Source organism: Tamandua tetradactyla, chromosome 12 (genome assembly GCF_023851605.1).
Source record: "Tamandua tetradactyla isolate mTamTet1 chromosome 12, mTamTet1.pri, whole genome shotgun sequence".
Taxonomy (NCBI): domain Eukaryota; kingdom Metazoa; phylum Chordata; class Mammalia; order Pilosa; family Myrmecophagidae; genus Tamandua; species Tamandua tetradactyla.
In genome coordinates this window covers 32,954,352-32,975,720 of record NC_135338.1, presented here as the reverse complement: position 1 = coordinate 32,975,720, position 21,369 = coordinate 32,954,352, and the positions used below count along the sequence as shown (strand labels likewise).

General features: G+C 39.1%; 1 protein-coding gene across 4 annotated transcripts in view; it reads left to right on the top strand.

The window, feature by feature from the left end:
• The window catches only part of ENTPD5 (ectonucleoside triphosphate diphosphohydrolase 5 (inactive)), a 73,294-nt gene that overhangs the window by 29,606 nt on the left and 22,319 nt on the right, over positions 1 to 21,369 (top strand). For all 4 annotated transcript variants that reach the window (XM_077123030.1, XM_077123031.1, XM_077123033.1 and 1 more), the window contains one exon: positions 20,768 to 20,908. In XM_077123030.1, the coding sequence (XP_076979145.1) occupies positions 20,768 to 20,908 (141 nt within the window). The remainder of the gene's footprint in view (positions 1 to 20,767; positions 20,909 to 21,369) is intronic.

Here is a 21,369-nt window from a genome sequence, read left to right as displayed (position 1 = left end):
TTTAAAATGTGGCCATAAGCAAGATAAATTCTTTCTATGAAAAACTTGATTGATGAAACCCAAAACATTTTAGACATATCTTTAGGTAGTTTTTCTTTAATTGGAATCTGCAGACATATGATGGCCAGTTTAAAAACATTTTTAAAGTTTTGTTTTAATTAAAATGTAAGAAAAAAGGCTGATTCTGGATCACCTTAATAATCGCCTCACTGAATAACACTGGATTATATCAGTTCCTGGAGTGGCAATGTGTTGACTTATAATGGCACCAAGCAGTAACTAGTAGCCTAAAATAATAGCAGTAAGTGTTGCTCAAAGTGGTTCCTAAACATTCTCAAGGGTTCTTAAAGTTCTTAAATTTGAGAAACACTGTTCTAAACTTTTACAAGACTTTTAGCTATATTTGAAATTTGTAACCCTCTGAAAAACTTAACTTCCATAGCATATCTAACTTCAATTACACCCCCCAAGAAAAAAAACAAACAAAAACCCACGAAAGCAAAAACTAGAAACCCTTTATAAAAATATCAAATTTATTTCAATATCTAGTTTTGTTTTTAAATTAAAGCTGTTGAACAATTCTTTTGTAACTTAAAAAATTCATATAAAGAGTGGGAAAAACATTAATAAGCTAATAAAGACTGACCATGAAAAAAAACCTTGTACCGTGCATTTACAAAAGCCATGTTTAATAGTAAAAGTTACTGTTATACCACTTACTGAGAAATATTTTGTAGCTCTTCACTTCTAAAGGTAACATTCATATTTTGACATAATTTATCTATTTTCAGCCCAATTGCTATGTCCAACAAAATTTTTCCAACCTTTTCTTACCACTTATGAAGTATGACTTAACTATTCATATTAAGAGTTCCTTTAAAGAAACTTGAAATTTTAATTTCCACCTTAAAATGGGTCAAAAAGTATAGGACATCCCTTCCACATGAGTTAAACAAAAAAATGGAGTAAAAAAAAAAGGTGGTATCTATATAATAAGCAGAATGCCTCATAAGAATTTTAACTATTTCACATATTTAGCACAAGCAAAAATAAAGAGGTTCCAAGGTACTACAGTGTTTGTCATTAGTACTGAAAGCTTTAAATTATTATTTTATTCTGTTCAACAAGTCATCTCTAAGAAAATGGCTACACTTGTAAATACAAAAACTGTTATATCCAGCAAGTGGTATTCTACGTGTCAAGATGAGAATGCTTTATGAAATTAGTTTAAAAATGCAGAATGTCTGGTAATTATATTACCAGTATATAGGCTAAAAATCAGGTACACTATACAGAAGATAAAGAATTAAAGGATTAATAGTTTGCTTTGAGAAAACTAGAGATGATGATATTCCAAGAAATAAGCGATAATGACAAAAGATATGATTAATAGATGGTATCTATTTTTTTTCATCTTTATTCCATATGTTTTACTCCTCTGTTGATAAGGTAGATAAAAGGAGCATCAGACACAAGGTTTTTACAATCACATAGTCACATTGTGAAAGCTATATCATTATACAATCATCTTCAAGAAACATGGCTACTGGAACACAGCTCTACATTTTCAGGCAGTTCCCTCCAGCCTCTCCACTATATCTTGACTAACAAGGTGATATCTATTTAATGCATAAAAATAACCTCCAGGATAACCTCTCAGCTCTGTTTGGAATTTCTCAGCCATTGACACTTGATTTTTTTTTTTTTTTTTTTCCTGGAGGTTATTCTTTTTTTTTTTTTTAATTAATTAAAAAAAGAATTAACAAAACAATTAGAAATCATTCCAATCTACATGTACAATCAGTAATTCTTAATAACATCACATAGTTGCATATTCATCATTTCTTAGTACATTTGCATCGATTTAGAAAAAGAAATAAAAAGACAACAGAATAAGAATTAAAACAATAATAGAAAGAAAAAAAAAAAAAAAACAAAAACAAAAAACCTATACCTCACATGCAGCTTCATTCAGTGTTTTAACATAATTGCATTATAATTGGGTAGTATTGTGCTGTCCATTTCTGAGTTTTTATATCCAGTCCCGTTGTACAGTCTGTATCCCTTCAGCTTCAATTATCCCTTCTCTTTTTTTTTTTTTAATTAACGGAAAAAAAGAAATTAACCCAACATTTAGAGATCATACCATTCTACATATGCAATCATTAATTCTTAACATCATCACATAGATGCATGATCATCACTTCTTAGTACATATGCATTGGTTTAGAAGAACTAGCAACATAACCGAAAAAGATATAGAATGTTAATATAGAGAAAAAAATAAAAGTAATAATAGTAAAATCAAAACAAAACAAAACAAAACACAACAAAAACCTATAGCTCAGATGCAGCTTCATTCAGTGTTTTAACATGATTACTTTACAATTAGGTATTATTGTGCTGTCCATTTTTGAGTTTTTGTATCTAGTCCTGTTACACCGTCTGTATCCCTTCAACTCCAATTGGCCATTATCTTACCCTGTTTCTACCTCCTGCTGGACTCTGTTATCAAGGACATATTCCAAATTTATTCTCGAATGTCTGTTCACATCAGTGGGACCATACAATATTTGTCCTTTGGTTTTTGGCTAGACTCACTCAGCATAATGCATTGACACTTGATTTTGTCTCATTTCACTCTTCCCCCTTTTGGTTGAGAAGGTTTTCTCAATCCCCTGATGCTGAGTCTCAGCTTATTCTAGGGGTTATCTCACACCTTGATGCTGAGTCTCAGCTCATTCCAGGATTTCTGTCCCTCGTTGCCAGGAAGGTCCACACCCCTGGGAGTCATGTCCCACGTTGATGGGGAGGGTGGTGAGTTTGCTTGTTGTGTCGGCTGGAGAGAGGCCACATCTGAGCAACAAAAGAGGTTCTCTTGGGGGCGACTCTTAGGCCTAATTTTCAGTAGGCTTGACCTACTTTATGGGATTAAGCTTCATATGAACAAACCCCAAGATTAGGGGCTCAGCCTATAGCTTTGATTGTCCACACTGCTTGTGAGAATATCAAGAATTCAACTTGGGGAAGTCAATTTTTCTCCCTTTCTCACCATTCCCTGAAGGGGACTTTGCAAATACTTTTTTATTCACTGTTTAAATCACTCTGGGATTTACTGGGGCATCACTCTGGACAGACCAACAAAATCTCATGTCTACTCAAGGTTCTGTGTACTTATTGTGTTCAATTAAGCTGTCCACATAAGTTATATTAGGAAATGCACTAGTCAAAATATAAATTTTGTACCAAACATTTTTTGCTTTAGTCTCACACATAAGGTAAAATTTAAAAATATTAATTACCATCTATTTTCAACACTCTGCAGTAATGACATTCCTTTATTCTTCCTCATGCAAAAATATTTTTTTAATTTGTACATTTCATCACTATCATTATACACTCTAGGCATTCCTAGATTATACCATCTCAGTCTTTATCGTCTATCTTTCTTTCTGATTTCATTTGTGCCCCCAGCCCTCTTCCCTCTATCATTCTCACATTCAGCTTCATTCAGTGTTTTAACATAATTGTATTACAGTTAGGTAGTATTGTGCTATCCATTTCTGAGTTTTTACATTCAGTCCTGTTGCACAATCTGATTTCCTTCAGCTCCAATTACCCAATATCTTACCCTATTTCTATCTCCTGATGCTCTCTGTTACCAATGAAATTCTCCAAGTTTATTCACTAATGTCAGTTTATATCAGGGAGACCATACATTATTTGTCTTTTTGTTTCTGGCTAATCTCACTCAGCATAATGTCCTTAAGGTCCATTCATGTTGTTACATACTTCATAACTTTATTCTGTCTTATGGCTGCATAATATTCCATCGTATGTATATACCACAGTTTGTTTAGTCACTCGTCTGTTGATGGACATTTCGACTGTTTCCATCTCTTCACAATTCTAAATAATGCTGCTACAAACATTGGCGTGCAAATGTCTGTTTGTGTCCTTGCCCTCATGTCCTCTGAGTAGATACCTAGCAATGGTATTACTGGGTCATATGGCAATTCTATATTTAGCTTTTTGAGGAACCGCCAAACTGCCTTCCACAGCGGTTGTACCATTTGACATTCCCACCAGCAGTGAATAAGTGTCCCTCTTTCTCCACATTCTCGCCAGCATTTCCCATTTTCTGTTTTATTGATAATGGCCATTCTGGTGGGTGTGAGATGATATCTCATTGTGGTTTTGATTTGCATTTCCCTAATAGCCAGGGAAGTTGAGCATCTCTTCATGTGCCTTTTGGCCATTTGTATTTCCTCTTCTGAGAAGTGTCTGTTCAAGTGTTTTGCCCATTTTGTAATTGGGTTGGCTGTCTTTTTGTTGTTGAATTGAACAATCTCTTTATAAGTTCTGGATACTAGACCTTTATCTGATTTATTGTTTCCAAATATTGTTTCCCATTGTGTAGACTGTCTTTTTACTTTCTTGATGAAGTTCTTTGATGTGCAAGACTGTTTAATTTTGAGGAGTTCCCATTTCTTTCTTTCTTTCTTCAGTGTTCTTGCTTTGGGTGTAAGGTCTAGGAAACTGCCGCCTAGTATAAGATTTATAAGATATTTCTCTACATTTTCCTCTAACTGTTTTATGATCGTAGACCTAATGTTTAGATCTTTGATCCATTTTGAGTTAACTTTTGTATAGGGTGTGAGATACGGGTCCTCTTTCATTCTTTTGCATATGGATATCCAGTTCTCTAGGCACCATTTATTGAAGAGACTGTTCTGTCCCAGGTGAGTTGGCTTGAGGGCCTTTTCAAAGATCAAATGTCCATAGATGAGAGGGTCTATATCTGAGCACTCTATTCAATTCCATTGGTCGATATATCTATCTTTATGCCAATACCATACTGTTTTGACCACTGTGGCTTCATAATATGCCTTAAAGTCCGGCAACGTGAGACCTCCAGCTTCGTTTTTTTTCCTCAAGATACTTTTAGCAATTCGGGGCACCCTGCCCTTCCAGATAAATTTGCTTATTGGTTTTTCTATTTCTGAAAAATAAGTTGTTGGGATTTTGATTGGTATTGCGTTGAATCTGTAAATCAATTTAGGTAGAATTGACATCTTAACTATATTTAGTCTTCCAATCCATGAACAAGGTGTGCCCTTCTATCTATTTAGGTCTTCTGTGATTTCTTTTAACAGTTTCTTGTAGTTTTCTTTATATAGGTCTTTTGTCTCTTTAGTTAAATTTATTCCTAAGTATTTTATTCTTTTAGGTGCAATTGTAAATGGAATTCGTTTCTTGATTTCCCCCTCAGCTTGTTCATTGCTAGTGTATAGAAACACTACAGATTTTTGAATGTTTATCTTGTAACCTGCTACTTTGCTGTACTCATTTATTAGCTCTAGTAGTTTTGCTGTGGATTTTTCAGGGTTTTCGACGTATAGTATCATATCGTCTGCAAACAGTGATAGTTTTACTTCTTCCTTTCCAATTTTGATGCCTTGTATTTCTTTTTCTTGTCTAATTGCTCTGGCTAGAACCTCCAACATGATATTGAATAACAGTGGTGATAATGGACATCCTTGTCTTGTTCCTGATCTTAGGGGGAAAGTTTTCAATTTTTCCCCATTGAGGATGATATTAGCTGTGGGTTTTTCATATATTCCCTCTATCATTTTAAGGGGGTTCCCTTGTATTCTTATCCTTTGAAGTGTTTTCAACAGGAAAGGATGTTGAATCTTGTCAAATGCCTTCTCTGCATCAATTGAGATGATCATGTGATTTTCTGCTTTGATTTGTTGATATGGTGTATTACATTAATTGATTTTCTTATGTTGAACCATCCTTGCATACCTGGGATGAATCCTACTTGGTCATGATGTATAATTCTTTTAATGTGTTGCTGGATTCGATTTGCTAGAATTTTGTTGAGGATTTTTGCATCTATATTTATTAGAGAGATTGGTCTGTAGTTTTCTTTTTTTGTAATATCTTTGCCTGGTTTTGGTATGAGGGTGATGTTAGCTTCATAGAATGAATTAGGTAGCTTTCCCTCCACTTCAATTTTTTTGAAGAGTTTGAGCAGAGTTTGTACTAATTCTTTCTGGAATGTTTGGTAGAATTCACATGTGAAGCCATCTGGTCCTGGACTTTTCTTTTTGGGAAGCTTTTGAATGACTGATTCAATTTCTTTACTTGTGATTGGTTTGTTGAGGTCATCTATTTCTTTTTGAGTCAAAGTTGGTTGTTCATGCCTTTCTAGGAACCTGTCCATTTCATCTACATTGTTGTATTTATTAGCATAAAGTTGTTCATAGTATCCTGTTATTACCTCCTTTATTTCTGTGAGGTCAGTGGTTATGTCTCCTCTTCCCTTTCTGATCTTATTTATTTGCATCCTCTCTCTTCTTCTTTTTGTCAATCTTGCTAAGGGCCCATCAATCTTGTTGATTTTCTCATAGAACCAACTTCTGGTCTTATTGATTTTCTCTATTGTTTTCATGTTCTCAATTTCATTTATTTCTGCTCTAATCTTTGTTATTTCTTTCCTTTTGCTTGCTTTGGGGTTAGTTTGCTGTTCTTTCTCCAGTTCTTCCAAGTGGACAGTTAATTCCTCGATTTTTGCCCTTTCTTCTTTTTTGATATAGGCATTTTAGGGCAATAAATTTCCCTCTTAGCACTGCCTTTGCTGCGTCCCATAGATTTTGATATGTTGTGTTTTCGTTTTCATTTGCCTTGAGATATTTACTAATTTCTCTTGTAATTTCTTCCTTGACCCACTGGTTGTTTAAGAGTGTGTTGTTGAGCCTCCACGTATTTGTGGATTTTCTGGCACTCTGCCTATTATTAATTTCCAACTTCATTCCTTTATGATCTGAGAAAGTGTTGTGTATGATTTCAATCTTTTTAAATTTGTTGAGACTTGCTTTGTGACCCATCATATGGTCTATCTTTGAGAATGATCCATGAGCACTTGAGAAAAAGGTGTATCCTGCTGTTGTGGGGTGTAATGTCCTATAAATGTCTGTTAAGTCTAGCTCATTTATTGTAATATTCAAATTCTCTGTTTCTTTATTGATCCTCTGTCTAGATGTTCTGTCCATTGATGAGAGTGGGGAATTGAAGTCTCCAACTATTATGGTAGATGTATGTATTTCCCTTTTCAGTATTTGTAGTGTATTCCTCATGTATTTTGGGGCATTCTGATTCGGTGCATAAATATTTATGATTGTTATGTCTTCTTGTTTAATTGTTCCTTTTAATAGTAGATAGTATCCTTCTTTGTCTCTTTTTAACTGTTTTATATTTGAAGTCTAATTTGTTGGATATTAGTATAGCTACTCCTGCTCTTTTCTGGTTGTTATTTGCATGAAATATCTTTTTCCAACCTTTCACTTTCAACCTATGTTTATCTTTGGGTCTAAGATGTGTTTCCTGTAGACAGCATATAGAAGGATCCTGTTTTTTAATCCATTCTGCCAGTCTGTGTCTTTTGATTGGGAAATGCAGTCCATTAACATTCAGTGTTATTACTGTTTGGGTAATACTTTCCTCTACCATTTTGCCTTTTGTGTTATATATATCATATCTAATTTTCCTTCTTTCTACACTCTTCTCCACACATCTCTCTTCTGTCTTTTCGTATCTGACTCTAGTGCTCCCTTTAGTATTTCTTGCAGAGCTGGTCTCTTGGTCACAAATTCTCTCAGTGACTTTTTGTCTGAAAATGTTTTAATTTCTCCCTCATTTTTGAAGGACAATTTTGCTGGATATAGATTTCTTGGTTGGCAGTTTTTCTCTTTTAGTAATTTAAATATATCATCCCACTGTCTTCTTGCCTCCAAGATTTCTGCTGAGAAATCTGTGCTTAGTCTCATTGGGTTTCCCTTGTATGTGATGGATTGTTTTTCTCTTGCTGCTTTCAAGATCCTCTCTTTCTCTTTGACCTCTGACATTCTAACTAGTAAGTGTCTTGGAGAACGCCTATTTGGATCTATTCTCTTTGGGGTGCGCTGCACTTCTTGGATCTGTAATTTTAGGTCTTTCATAAGAGTTGGGAAATTTTCAGTGATAATTTCTTCCATTAGTTTTTCTCCTCCTTTTCCCTTCTCTTCTCCTTCTGGGACACCCACAACACGTATATTTGTGCGCTTCATATTATCATTCAATTCCCTGAGCCCCTGCTCAAAATTTTCCATTCTTTTCCCTATAGTTTCTGTTTCTTTTTGGATTTCAGATGTTCCATCCTCCAGTTCACTAATTCTAACCTCTGTCTCTTGAAATCTACCATTGTAGGTTTCCATTGTTTTTTCATCTCTTCTACTGTATCTTTCATTCCCATTAGTTCTGTGATTTGTTTTTTCAGACTTTCCATTTCTTCTTTTCGTTCATCCCTTGCCTTCTTCATGTCCTCCCTCAATTTATTTATTTGGTTTTTGAAGAGGTTTTCCATTTCTGTTCGTATATTCAGGATTAGTTGTCTCAGCTCCTGTATCTCATTTGAACTATTGGTTTGTTCCTTTGACTGGGCCATATCTTCAGTTTTCCTGGTGTGATTTGTTACTTTTTGCTGGCGTCTGGACATTTAATCAGATTTCCCTGAGTGTGAGACCAGCAGGTTGAAAGACTTTCCTGTGAAATCTCTGGGCTCTGTTTTTTTTATCCTGCCCAGTATGTGGCGCTTGTCCGTCTGTGGTTCCCACCAGCAAAATATGTTGTGGCTCCTTTATTAATGCCACTATTGGTGTTTGGTTGGACCCAGTCCCTGCCACTGTCGGAGACTCCCTCCTCTCCCTCCGGGCACCCGCTTGTGGGGGAGGGGCACTGGCCGCCGGCTGCCGCGGCTTGGGGAACTCGCTGATCCAAGACTTGTAGCCAGTCTGGGAAGCCGCCCGCGAGAGAGGGGTGCCGGCTGCCGCAGCTTGGGGGACTTGCCTCTCCGAGACTCTCAGCCGGTCCGGGAGGGAGGGAGGGAGGGGTGCCGGCCACCAGCCGCCGCGGCCCGGGGAAGTGCACGCCATTCGGGGAGCTCACCGCAGCGATGTCTCGCAGCCGGTTCAGCCAGTCCAGACTGGGGTACGTTGTGTGTCCGGTCCCTGCCGTGGCCCCAGGAGCTGTTCTGCACTGTTTCTGGTCACCTAGTAGTTGCTCTGGAGGAGGAACTAAGACGCGCATACCTTACTAAGCCGCCATCTTGGCCCTCTCTCTTCTGTGATTTCTTTTAACAATTTCTTGTAGTTTTCTTTGAATAGGTCTTTTGTCTCTTTAGTTAAATTTATTCCTAAATATTTTTTTAGACGAAGCATGGTCTATCCTTGAAAATGATCCATGATCACTTGAGAAAAAGGTGTATCCTGCTGTTATGGGGTGTAATGTTCTATAAATGTCTGTTAAGTCTAGCTCATTTATTGAATTATTCAAATTCTCCGTTTCTTTATTGATCCTCTGTCTAGATGTTCTGTCCATTGATGAAAGTGGGGAATTGAAGTCTCCAACTATTATGGTAGATGTGGCTATTTCTCTTTTCAGTGTTTTCAGTGTTTGCCTCATTATTTTGGAGCATTCTGGCTTGGTGAATAAATATGTATGATTGCTATGTATTCTTGTTGAATTGTTCCTTTTATTAAACCATAGTGTCCTTCTTTGTCTCTTTTAACTGTTTTACATTTAAAATCTAATTTGCTGGATATTAGTATAGCTACTCCTGCTCTTTTCTGATTGTTATTTGCATGGAATATCTTTTCCCAACATTGCACTTTCAACCTGTGTTCATCCTTGGGTCTAAGATGTGTTTCCTGTGTACAGCATATAGATGGGTCCTGTTTTTTAATCCATTCTGCCAGTCTATGTCTTTTGATTGGGGAGTTTAATCCATTAACATTTAGTGTTATTACATATGGGTAGTACTTTCTTCTACCATTTTGCCTTTGGGATTTTATATGTCATATCTCATTTTCCGTTTTTTACCTTTACTGATAGTCTTCCTTTCTACACTCTTCTCCACACCTCTCTCTTCTGTCTTTTCTTATCTGCTTCTAGTGCTCCCTTTAGTATTTCTCACAGAGCCGGTCTCTTGCTCACAAATTCTCTCAGTGATTTTTTGTCTGAAAATGTTTTAATTTCTCCCTCATTTTTGAAGGACAGTTTTGCGGGATATAGAATTCTTGGTTGGCAGTTTTTCTCTTTTAGTAATTTAAGTATACCATCCCACTGTCTTCCCGCCTCCATGGTTTCTGCTGAGAAATCTACGTATAGTCTTATTGGGCTTCCTTTGTATGTAATGGATTGCTTTTCTCTTGCTGCTTTCAATATTCTTTCTTTCTCTTTGACCTCTTACATTCTGATTAGTAAGTGTCTTGGAGTATGTCTATTTGGATCTATTCTCTTTGGGGTACGCTGCACTTCTTGAATCTGTAAATTTTTTAATATAATATTTTATTAATTAAAAAGAAATTACAAGAAACAAACGCAAACATCCGTAATATATTCTCATTCCGTTCTACATATATAATCAGTAATTCACAATATCATCACATAGTTGCATATTCATCATCATGATCATTTCTTAAAACATTTGCATCAATTCAGAAAAAGAAATAAAAAGACAACAGAAAAAGAAGAAAAATTTACATACCATACCCCTTACCCCTCCCTTTGGATCCGTAATTTTAAGTCTTTCATAAGAGTTGGGAAATTTTTAGTGGTAATTTCCTCCATTAGTTTTACTCCTCCTTTTCCTTTCTCTTCTCCTTCTGGGACACCCACAAGATATATATTTGTGCACTTCATATTGTCATTCAGTTTCCTGGGTCCGTGCTCATATTTTTCCATATATTTTCTTTTGCTTGTCGGATTTCAGATGTTCCATCTTCCAGTTCACTATTCCTATCTTCTGCCTCTCGAAATCTAACATTGTAGGTTTCCATTGGTTTTTTTCATCTCTTTACTGTGCCTTCATTCCCATAAGTTCTGTGATTTGTTTTTTCAGACTTTTGATTTCTTCTTTTTGTTCATTCCTTGCCTTCTTTGTATTCTCCCTCAATTCATTGATTTGATTTTTTTTTTTTTTAGTTAACTTTTTTTTTTTTTTTTTTTTTTTTTTATTAACGGAAAGAAAAAAAAGAAATTAACACAACATTTAGAAATCATACCATTCTACATATGTACTCAGTAATTCTTAACATCATCACATAGATGCATGATCATTGTTTCTTAGTACATTTGCATCAGTTTAGAGGAACTAGCAACACAACAGAAAAAGATATAAAATGTTAATATAAAGAAAAGAAATAAAAGTAGTAGTAATAGTAAAAAACAACAACAACAAACAAACCAACAAGCAAACAAAAACAAAAAAAAAACCCTATAGCTCAGATGCAGCTTCATTCAGTATTTTAACATGATTACTTTACAATTAGGTATTATTGTGCTGTCCATTTTTGAGTTTTTGTATCTAGTCCTGTTGCACAATCTGTATCCCTTCAGCTTCAATTACCCATTGTCTTACCCTGTTTCTAACTCCTGCTGAACTCTGTTACCAATGACATATTTCAAGTTTATTCTCGAATGTCCGTTCACAACAGTGGGACCATACAGTATTTGTCCTTTAGTTTTTGGCTGGATTCACTCAGCATAATATTCTCTAGGTCCATCCATGTTATTACATGGTTCACAAGTTTATCTTGTCTTAAAGCTGCATAATATTCCATCGTATGTATATACCACAGTTTGTTTAGCCACTCTTCTGTTGATGGAGATTTTGGCTGTTTCCATCTCTTTGCAATTGTAAATAACGCTGCTATAAACATTGGTGTGCAAATGTCCGTTTGTGTCTTTGCCCTTAAGTCCTTTGAGTAGATACCTAGCAATGGTATTGCTGGGTCGTATGGCAATTCTATATTCAGCTTTTTGAGGAACCGCCAAACTGCCTTCCACAGTGGTTGCACCCTTTGACATTCCCACCAACAGTGAATAAGTGTGCCTCTTTCTCCGCATCCTCTCCAGCACTTGTCGTTTTCTGTTTTGTTGATAATGGCCATTCTGGTGGGTGTGAGATGATATCTCATTGTGGTTTTGATTTGCATTTCTCTAATGGCCAGGGACATTGAGCATCTCTTCATGTGCCTCTTGGCCATCCGTATTTCTTCTTCTGGTAGGTGTCTGTTTAAGTCTTTTTCCCATTTTGTAATTGGGTTGGCTGTCTTTTTGTTGTTGAGTTGAATAATCTCTTTATAAATTCTGGATACTAGACCCTTATCTGATATGTCATTTCCAAATATTGTCTCCCATTGTGTAGGCTGTCTTTCTACTTTCTTGATGAAGTTCTCTGATGCACAAAAGTGTTTAATTTTGAGAAGCTCCCATTTATTTATTTCCTTCTTCAGTGTTCTTGCTTTAGGTTTAAGGTCCATAAAACCACCTCCAGTTGTAAGATCCATAAGATATCTCCCAACATTTTCCTCTAACTGTTTTATGGTCTTAGACCTAATGTTTAGATCTTTGATCCATTTTGAGTTAACTTTTGTATAGGGTGTGAGAGATGGGTCTTCTTTCATTCTTTTGCATATGGATATCCAGTTCTCTAGGCACCATTTATTGAAGAGACTGTTCTGTCCCAGGTGAGTTGGCTTGACTGCCTTATCAAAGATCAAATGTCCATAGATGAGAGGGTCTATATCTGAGCACTCTATTCGATTCCATTGGTCGATATATCTATCTTTATGCCAATACCATGCTGTTTTGACCACTGTGGCTTCATAATATGCCTTAAAGTCAGGCAGCGCGAGACCTCCAGCTTCTTTTTTTTTCCTCAAGATGTTTTTAGCAATTCGGGGTACCCTGCCCTTCCAGATAAATTTGCTTATTGGTTTTTCTATTTCTGAAAAATATGTTGTTGGGATTTTGATTGGTATTGCATTGAATCTGTAAATCAATTTAGGTAGGATTGACATCTTAACTATATTTAGTCTTCCAATCCATGAACACGGTACGCCCTTCCATCTATTTAGGTCTTCTGTGATTTCTTTTAACAGTTTTTTGTAGTTTTCTTTATATAGGTTTTTTGTCTCTTTGGTTAAATTTATTCCTAGGTATTTTATTCTTTTAGTTGCGATTGTAAATGGGATTCGTTTCTTGATTTCTACCTCAGCTTGTTCATTACTAGTGTATAGAAAAGCTACAGATTTTTGAATGTTGATCTTGTAGCCTGCTACTTTGCTGTACTCATTTATTAGCTCTAGTAATTTTGTTGTGGATTTTTCTGGGTTTTCTACATATAGTATCATATCGTCTGCAAACAGTGATAGTTTTACTTCTTCCTTTCCAATTTTGATGCCTTGTATTTCTTTTTCTTGCCTAATTGCTCTGGCTAGAACTTCCAACACAATGTTGAATAATAGTGGTGATAGTGGACATCCTTGTCTTGTTCCTGATCTTAGGGGGAAAGTTTTCAATTTTTCCCCATTGAGGATGATATTAGCTGTGGGTTTTTCATATATTCCCTCTATCATTTTAAGGAAGTTCCCTTGTATTCCTATCTTTTGAAGTGTTTTCAGCAGGAAAGGATGTTGAATCTTGTCAAATGCCTTCTCTGCATCAATTGAGATGATCATGTGATTTTTCTGCTTTGATTTGTTGATATGGTGTATTACATTAATTGATTTTCTTATGTTGAACCATCCTTGCATACCTGGGATGAATCCTACTTGGTCATGATGTATAATTCTTTTAATGTGTTGTTGGATACGATTTGCTAGAATTTTATTGAGGATTTTTGCATCTGTATTCATTAGAGAGATTGGTCTGTAGTTTTCTTTTTTTTTTTTTTTTTTTTTTTTTTTTTAAAGAGAGAGGGAGGAAGGGAAGGAAAGACAGAGAGAAGGAAGGAAGGATGGAAGGAAGGAAGGGAGGAAGAAAGGGAAACATCTTTAAACATTTTCTTGTTTTATTGTATTTTGTTTGTTTGTTTGTTTTTTACATGGGCTGGGGCCCGGAATCGAACCGAGGTCCTCCGGCATGGCAGGCAAGCACTTTGCCCGCTAAGCCACCGCGGCCCGCCCTAGTTTTCTTTTTTTGTAATATCTTTGCCTGGTTTTGGTATGAGGGTGATGTTGGCTTCATAGAATGAATTAGGTAGTTTTCCCTCCACTTCGATTATGTTGAAGAGTTTGAGGAGCGTAGGTACTAATTCTTTCTGGAATGTTTGATAGAATTCACATGTGAAGCCGTCTGGTCCTGGACTTTTCTTTTTAGGGAGGTTTTGAATAACTAATTCAATCTCTTTACTTGTGATTGGTTTGTTGAGGTCGTCTATTTCTTCTTGAGTCAAAGTTGGTTGTTCCTGTCTTTCCAGGAACCTGTCCATTTCTTCTAAATTGTTGTATTTATTAGCGTAAAGTTGTTCATAGTATCCTGTTATTACCTCGTTTATTTCTGTGAGGTCAGTAGTTATGTCTCCTCTTTCATTTCTAATCTTATTTATTTGCATCCTCTCTCTTCTTCTTTTTGTCAATCTTGCTAAGGGCCCATCAATCTTGTTGATTTTCTCATAGAACCAACTTCTGGTCTTATTGATTTTCTCTGTTGTTTTCATGTTTTCAATTTCATTTATTTCTGCTCTAATCTTTGTTATTTCTTTCCTTTTGCTTGCTTTGGGATTAGTTTGCTGTTCTTTCTCCAGTTCTTCCAAGTGGACAGTTAATTCCTGCATTTTTGCCTTTTCTTCTTTTCTGATAAAGGCATTTAGGGCAATAAATTTCCCTCTTAGCACTGCCTTTGCTGCGTCCCATAAGTTTTGATATGTTGTGTCTTCATTTTCATTTGCCTCTAGGTATTTACTAATTTCTCTTGCAATTTCTTCTTTGACCCACTTGTTGTTTAAGAGTGTGTTGTTGAGCCTCCATGTATTTATGAATTTTCTGGCACTCCGCCTATTATTGATTTCCAACTTCATTCCTTTATGATCCGAGAAAGTGTTGTGTATGATTTCAATCTTTTTAAATTTGTTAAGACTTGCTTTGTGACCCAGCATATGGTCTATCTTTGAGAATGATCCATGAGCACTTGAAAAAAAGGTGTATCCTGCTGTTGTGGGATGTAATGTCCTATAAATGTCTGTTAAGTCAAGTTCATTTATAGTAGTATTCAGGTTCTCTATTTCTTTATTGATCCTCTGTGTAGATGTTCTGTCCATTGATGAGAGTGGTGAATTGAAGTCTCCAACTATTATGGTATATGTGTCTATTTCCCTTTTCAGTGTTTGCAGTGTATTCCTCACGTATTTTGGGGCATTCTGGTTCGGTGCGTAAATATTTATGATTGTTATGTCTTCTTGTTTAATTGTTCCTTTTATTAGTATATAGTGTCCTTCTTTGTCTCTTTTAACTGTTTTACATTTGAAGTCTAATTTGTTGGATATTAGTATAGCCACTCCTGCTCTTTTCTGGTTGTTGTTTGCATGAAATATCTTTTCCCAACCTTTCACTTTCAACCTATATTTATCTTTGGGTCTAAGATGTGTTTCCTGTAGACAGCATATAGAAGGATCCTGTTTTTTAATCCATTCTGCCAGTCTATGTCTTTTAATTGGGGAATTCAGTCCATTGACATTTAGAGTTATTACTGTTTGGATAATATTTTCCTCTACCATTTTGCCTTTTGTATTATATATATATCATATCTGTCTTTCCTTCTTTCTACACTTTTCTCCATGTCTCTCTCTTCTGTCTTTTTGTATCTGACTCTAGTGCTTCCTTTAGTATTTCTTGCAAAGCTGGTCTCTTGGTCACAAATTCTCTTAGTGACTTTTTGTCTGAGAATGTTTTAATTTCTCCCTCATTTTTGAAGGACAATTTTGCTGGATATAGGAGTCTTGGCTGGCAGTTTTTCTCTTTTAGTAACTTAAATATATCATCCCACTGTCTTCTAGCTTCCATGGTTTCTGCTGAGAAATCTACACATAGTCTTATTGGGTTTCCCTTGTATGTGACGGATTGTTTTTCTCTCGCTGCCTTCAAGATCCTCTCTTTCTCTTTGACCTCTGACATTCTAACTAGTAAGTGTCTTGGGGAACGCCTATTTGTGTCTAATCTCTTTGGGGTGCGCTGCACTTCTTGGATCTGTAATTTTAGGTCTTTCATAAGAGTTGGGAAATTTTCAGTGATAATTTCTTCCATTAGTTTTTCTCCTCCTTTTCCCTTCTCTTCTCCTTCTGGGATACCCACTACACGTATATTTGTACGTTTCACATTGTCCTTGAGTTCCCTGATACCTTGTTCAAATTTTTCCATTCTTTTCCGGATAGTTTCTGTTTCTTTTTGGAGTTCAGATGTTTCATCCTCCAAATCACTAATTCTATCTTCTGTTTCTTTAAATCTGTCATTGTAGGTATCCATTGTTTTTTCCATCTTTTCTACTTTATCTTTCACTTCCATAAGTTCTGTGATTTGTTTTTTCAGTTTTTCTATTTCTTCTTTATGTTCAGCCCATGTCTTCTTCATGTCCTCCCTCAATTTATCGATTTCGTTTTTGAAGAGGTTTTCCATTTCTGTTCGTATATTCAGCATTAGTTGTTTCAGCTCCTGTATCTCATTTGAACTATTGGTTTCTTCGTTTGACTGGGCCATTTGTTCAATTTTCTGAGCGTGATCCGTTATCTTCTGCTGGCGTCTGGGCATTTAGTCAGATTTCCCCGGGTGTTCGACCCCACAGGTTGAAAGATTTTTCTGCGCAGTCTCTCGGTTCTGTTCTTTCTATCCTGCCCAGTAGGTGGCGCACGTGGCACACGCCTGTCTGTGGGTTCCACCAGCGAAAGTTGCTGTGGGTCCCTCAACTCTGGAAAACTCTCGCCGTAGGGGAGGTTCGGCAACCGAAGCGTCTTGGAAGAATGCCAGCCGGCCCGGGGTTCCAAACGCGGGGAGGGTCGCCGGCTGTCGCAGCACAGGAGAGCGTCCGGCCAAATTAGCTAGTCGGCCCGGGGCACCAAGCGTGGCGGGAGGGCGCCAGCTGTCGCAGCCCGGGAGAGTGCACTGTTCCCAGCCGACGGGGGAGTCACGTGTTTGGAAGGGATCCCCCGGTCACTGTTCTCCGCAGTCTGGGGATTTCCGACCCAACTATCTCAGTTGTTCCGGGGGGCCTCGTGTAGTGGGGGCACCAGCCGCCGCGGCCTAAGGGGACCGCCTGTCCAATTCTACCAGCTGGCCTGGGAAGGTGGAAGGGAGGGACTCCGGTCGCTTGCTGTCCCACCCAGGAAAGCCCGTGCCCCTTGGTGATCTCACCGGAGCTGGTTCTCCCAGATAGTCAGCTGTTCCAGGATGGGGTACGCTGTCCCTTTAATCTCCCTCGTGGCTCCGGGAGCTGCTCTGTATTATCTCCACTCCCCCAGTAGTTGTTCTGGAGGAGGAAAGGTGAGGGCGGCAAGGCTGTCGAGGCTGGTGGCGGAGGAGCACGGTGAAGGCGGGGGAAGAGGGCACCGTGTTGGTTGGAGAGCAGCCGGAGCAGGAGGGGGAGGAGGGGGGTAGGGAGGTCGGGCGGCTCGGCTGCTGCGGGGCGCGTGCGCCGCGCGGCGGGCCGGCGGAGAAAGAGAGGGGGTAGGGAGGTCGGGCGGCTCGGCTGCTGCGGGGCGCGTGCGCCGCGCGGCGGGCCGGCGGAGAAAGAGAGGGGGTAGGGAGGTCGGGCGGCTCGGCTGCTGCGGGGCGCGTGCGCCGCGCGGCGGGCCGGCGGAGAAAGAGAGGGGGGAGGGAGGTCGGGCGGCTCGGCTGCTGCGGGGCGCGTGCGCCGCGCGGCGGGCCGGCGGGAAAGAGAGGGGGTAGGGAGGTCGGGCGGCTCGGCTGCTGCGGGGCGCGTGCGCCGCGCGGCGGGCCGGCGGAGAAAGAGAGGGGGTAGGGAGGTCGGGCGGCTCGGCTGCTGCGGGGCGCGTGCGCCGCGCGGCGGGCCGGCGGAGAAAGAGAGGGGGTAGGGAGGTCGGGCGGCTCGGCTGCTGCGGGGCGCGTGCGCCGCGCGGCGGGCCGGCGGAGAAAGAGAGGGGGTAGGGAGGTCGGGCGGCTCGGCTGCTGCGGGGCGCGTGCGCCGCGCGGCGGGCCGGCGGAGAAAGAGCCATTGATTTGATTTTTGATGAGGTTTTCCATGTCTGTTCGTACATTTACGAACAGACATGGATTTAATTGAATTCAACTCCTGTATCTCATTTGAATTGTTGGTTTATTCCTTTGAGAGGGCCATATCTTCAGTTTTCCTAGTGTGATGTTATTTTTTTGCTTGCGTCTAGGTATTTAATTACCTTAATTAGTTTATTCTGGAGATTGTTTTCACTTCTTTTACCTAGGGTTTTCTTGCTGGATGAATTTGTTTCTGTCTGTTCTTTGACATTCAGTTCAGCTTATTCTGGACCACTAGCTTAGGTTTTGTTTAACAGAGGAGAATTTTTTCAGTTTTTGTTTTCTTGTTTCTTACCCTGCCTGTATGGTGCCCTCCCCCCACCCCCGACCCTTAGGAGGGTCTATGTAGGTATTATAGACCCCAGCCAGATTTTCCCAGACCAAACTGGTCACCTGTCAGGAGGAAAAAGTCACCTGCTTGAGGGTGAGATGCAGCAGGTTGAAAGACTTTCCTATGAAGTCTCTGCACTCTGTTTTTCTTATCCTGCCCAGTATGCGGTGCTTGTCTGCCTGCAGTTCTCACCAGCATAAGATGATGCGGCACCTTTAACTTTGGCAGACTCTCCCTGCTGGGGGCATGGTGGAGACAGAGGAGAGGTTGTAGGGTGGTTTTAATGGCTTCAAATTACCAAGCCCTGGAGTCTCAATTCCTTGAGGGAGGGATTCCCCCTGAGTTGGGCCTCACCCCTCCCCCTGGGGAAGGCACAGGCTCCAGATAAACCCTCAAACAAATTGTTTCTGCCTATGGCTGGGGCAGTTGCAGCCTGAGAAGTCCTGCTGCTGTATCCAAAGGCAGCAAGTCTCCGTAGAAACACAGCCACAAAAACCTCTGTTTCTTCTTTTTTTCTTTTTCTGTCAGCCCTGCCCCCTTGGTACAGGGGCAAAAATCAGCGACCTCTGCTTTGACCAGGTTCACCTGAGCTGGGGGCCTATTTTTAGTAGTCAGAATTTGTGAATTAATTCCACACTTGAAGCTTAGTTGCATTCAGCCCCTGCTGCTGGTAAAGTCCCTTTCCTTTCCCCTCTGGGAAGCAGCCTGTGTGGGAGGGGTGCCGGCTGCGGCTTGGGGAACTCACTGTTCTAGGGCGGCTCACAGCAGGTCCAGCTGGTCCAGACTGGAATATGCTGTGTGTCTGGTCACTGACTTGGCCCAGGAGCTGTTCTGTACCGTTCCTGGTTATTTAGTAGCTGTTCTGGAGGACGAACTAGATCCCACACCTTGCTAAGCTGCCATCTTGGCTCCTCCGATTATATCTATTTTTAAGCCCAAACATATTTTTCATCACAGAGAAGACAATTCTGACTTTTACCTTCTTTGTCCAGAACAGGACCTAAATTTAAGCAATTATTTGAATAGAGTTCATAATCTAAAGTCATTTTTTTCTCCATAGGATATTTTTATTTCATTTTGTAGATAGGCTACAAAATGGTAAGTGACTAAGTCGATTTTGTAGCATAATAAGTGCTAATTTACCCAATAACTGTCACAGATACTTCTATATCCAAGCCTAAAAGTCAGTACTGAGGTCATAATGAGCATCATTCTTCCATATGGTTAGACTCTATTTACTGTATAATACTGTCATTAAATCCACAGAAGAAACCTTAGTGAGTCCTTCCAAAGCTGCATAATTTTCCAAATGATTTTCCTCTGGTTTCAGAGTGTGTTCTTTTTCTTCAGTCCTTTCAGTCATTTGGCTTTTAGAATATTTTTTGAAGTTTTGCTTCTTCTGCTCCTTTTCCCTGGCCTCAATCATCTTGGCCAGTTTCCAAGACAGTATAGCACTTGCTAGGAACAGCGGAGTCAGGGCCCAAATCACTGTCATAGGAAGGTGATGTGGGTCTTTTGCAGCCCATTCCATATCATACTCAGCCCAAGCCTTGACATCAAACATCTTTGTAGTGGTCTTAGGAAAACTTATGCTTGAGTTGTGATCTCTCACTTTGTCCCAGGATTACTAGAGAGCCAATCACAATTTCAGATGACCCTTGGTTGTCTTCTTTAGTTCTATCATACACTTCTGAGAGAAGGTATAAATCCACTAGACCAGAAGCCCTAAATAGATTTTGATATGTCTCCAAGGAATAATGTGACGTGACAGCAAACAAAGCAGTTGTTTGTCTCTGGCCAAGTATTGTGGCTCCATTAGAAACCTGTCCTTACCCTGGGCCTAATATATCAAGGGTCTCTGCCCTAAGGATGGTGAAATCCTACTTTAGGTTCAATTATTGTTTACTTATTTAAATTATAAGTTACATTATTATAATAAATTACATTATAAAAGGCATTGTCCTTGAAATCAAGGAAGAAACTTGACTTCCCAGTGAAGTAACCAGGTGAGCCCTCTGTATACTTTCTCATAAGTACCATGAAACATAATGCTAGATTAGCAGCAGTTTAAGCTTGACTATGGGTATTTTTGATGAATACAGGTTAGGGAGGGGAGCTGCCACGAAGAAACAGGTACCTTTCCCCCAGAGCAGTGAGGCTGTAGAATTTTGGTCATCTTTGTTTCTGTCATTTGTCCTAAGCCTCAGTCCCCTTCTGCTTTCCTTGATCCTCCTGCTATTTATTCATTGTCTCCAGTCTGCCTCAGAGAGTGGTCCCTTCCTATATCATTTTTCTCACTAACCGTTGTGCATCTTTGTCTTGGCAGGGGAGATGGGCTTTGAGCCCTGCTATGCTGAAGTGCTGAGGGTGGTACAAGGAAAACTTCACCAGCCAGATGAGGTCCGGAGAAGCTCCTTCTATGCTTTCTCTTACTATTATGACCGAGCTGTTGACACAAACATGATTGGTAAGTTCACTCCAGATTTCAGTCCAAAGAGGAATCCAGGCAGGGCTGGGATGAGGAAGGTAAAGGGAGAAGAAATATTTGGAATGCTTTGTTGGGACTGATTGCCCTACTCTTGTTCAGTGCTAGTCACTCAAATGAATATGATTTTTAGGATCTTTCCGAGCTAGAAGATCACCTAAACTACCATACGTGTAGCCTTCCTTTTACATCTTTATTAAGGTACAATTGACATTCAGTAAAGTGCACATATTTCAAATGTACAATATGCTGAGTTTTTACGTATGTACACACCTTGAAGCCATCAAGATACTGAACATATTCATCACCCTAAAAAGTTTCCTACTGCCCTTTATAATAATTTTTTATCTTATCACAAAAATAATTCTTGTGTTTAGATATAAGAGGTATATACACTATCTCTCATGGTCTGAGAGATAATTAATTTCCTGTTTAATAATATG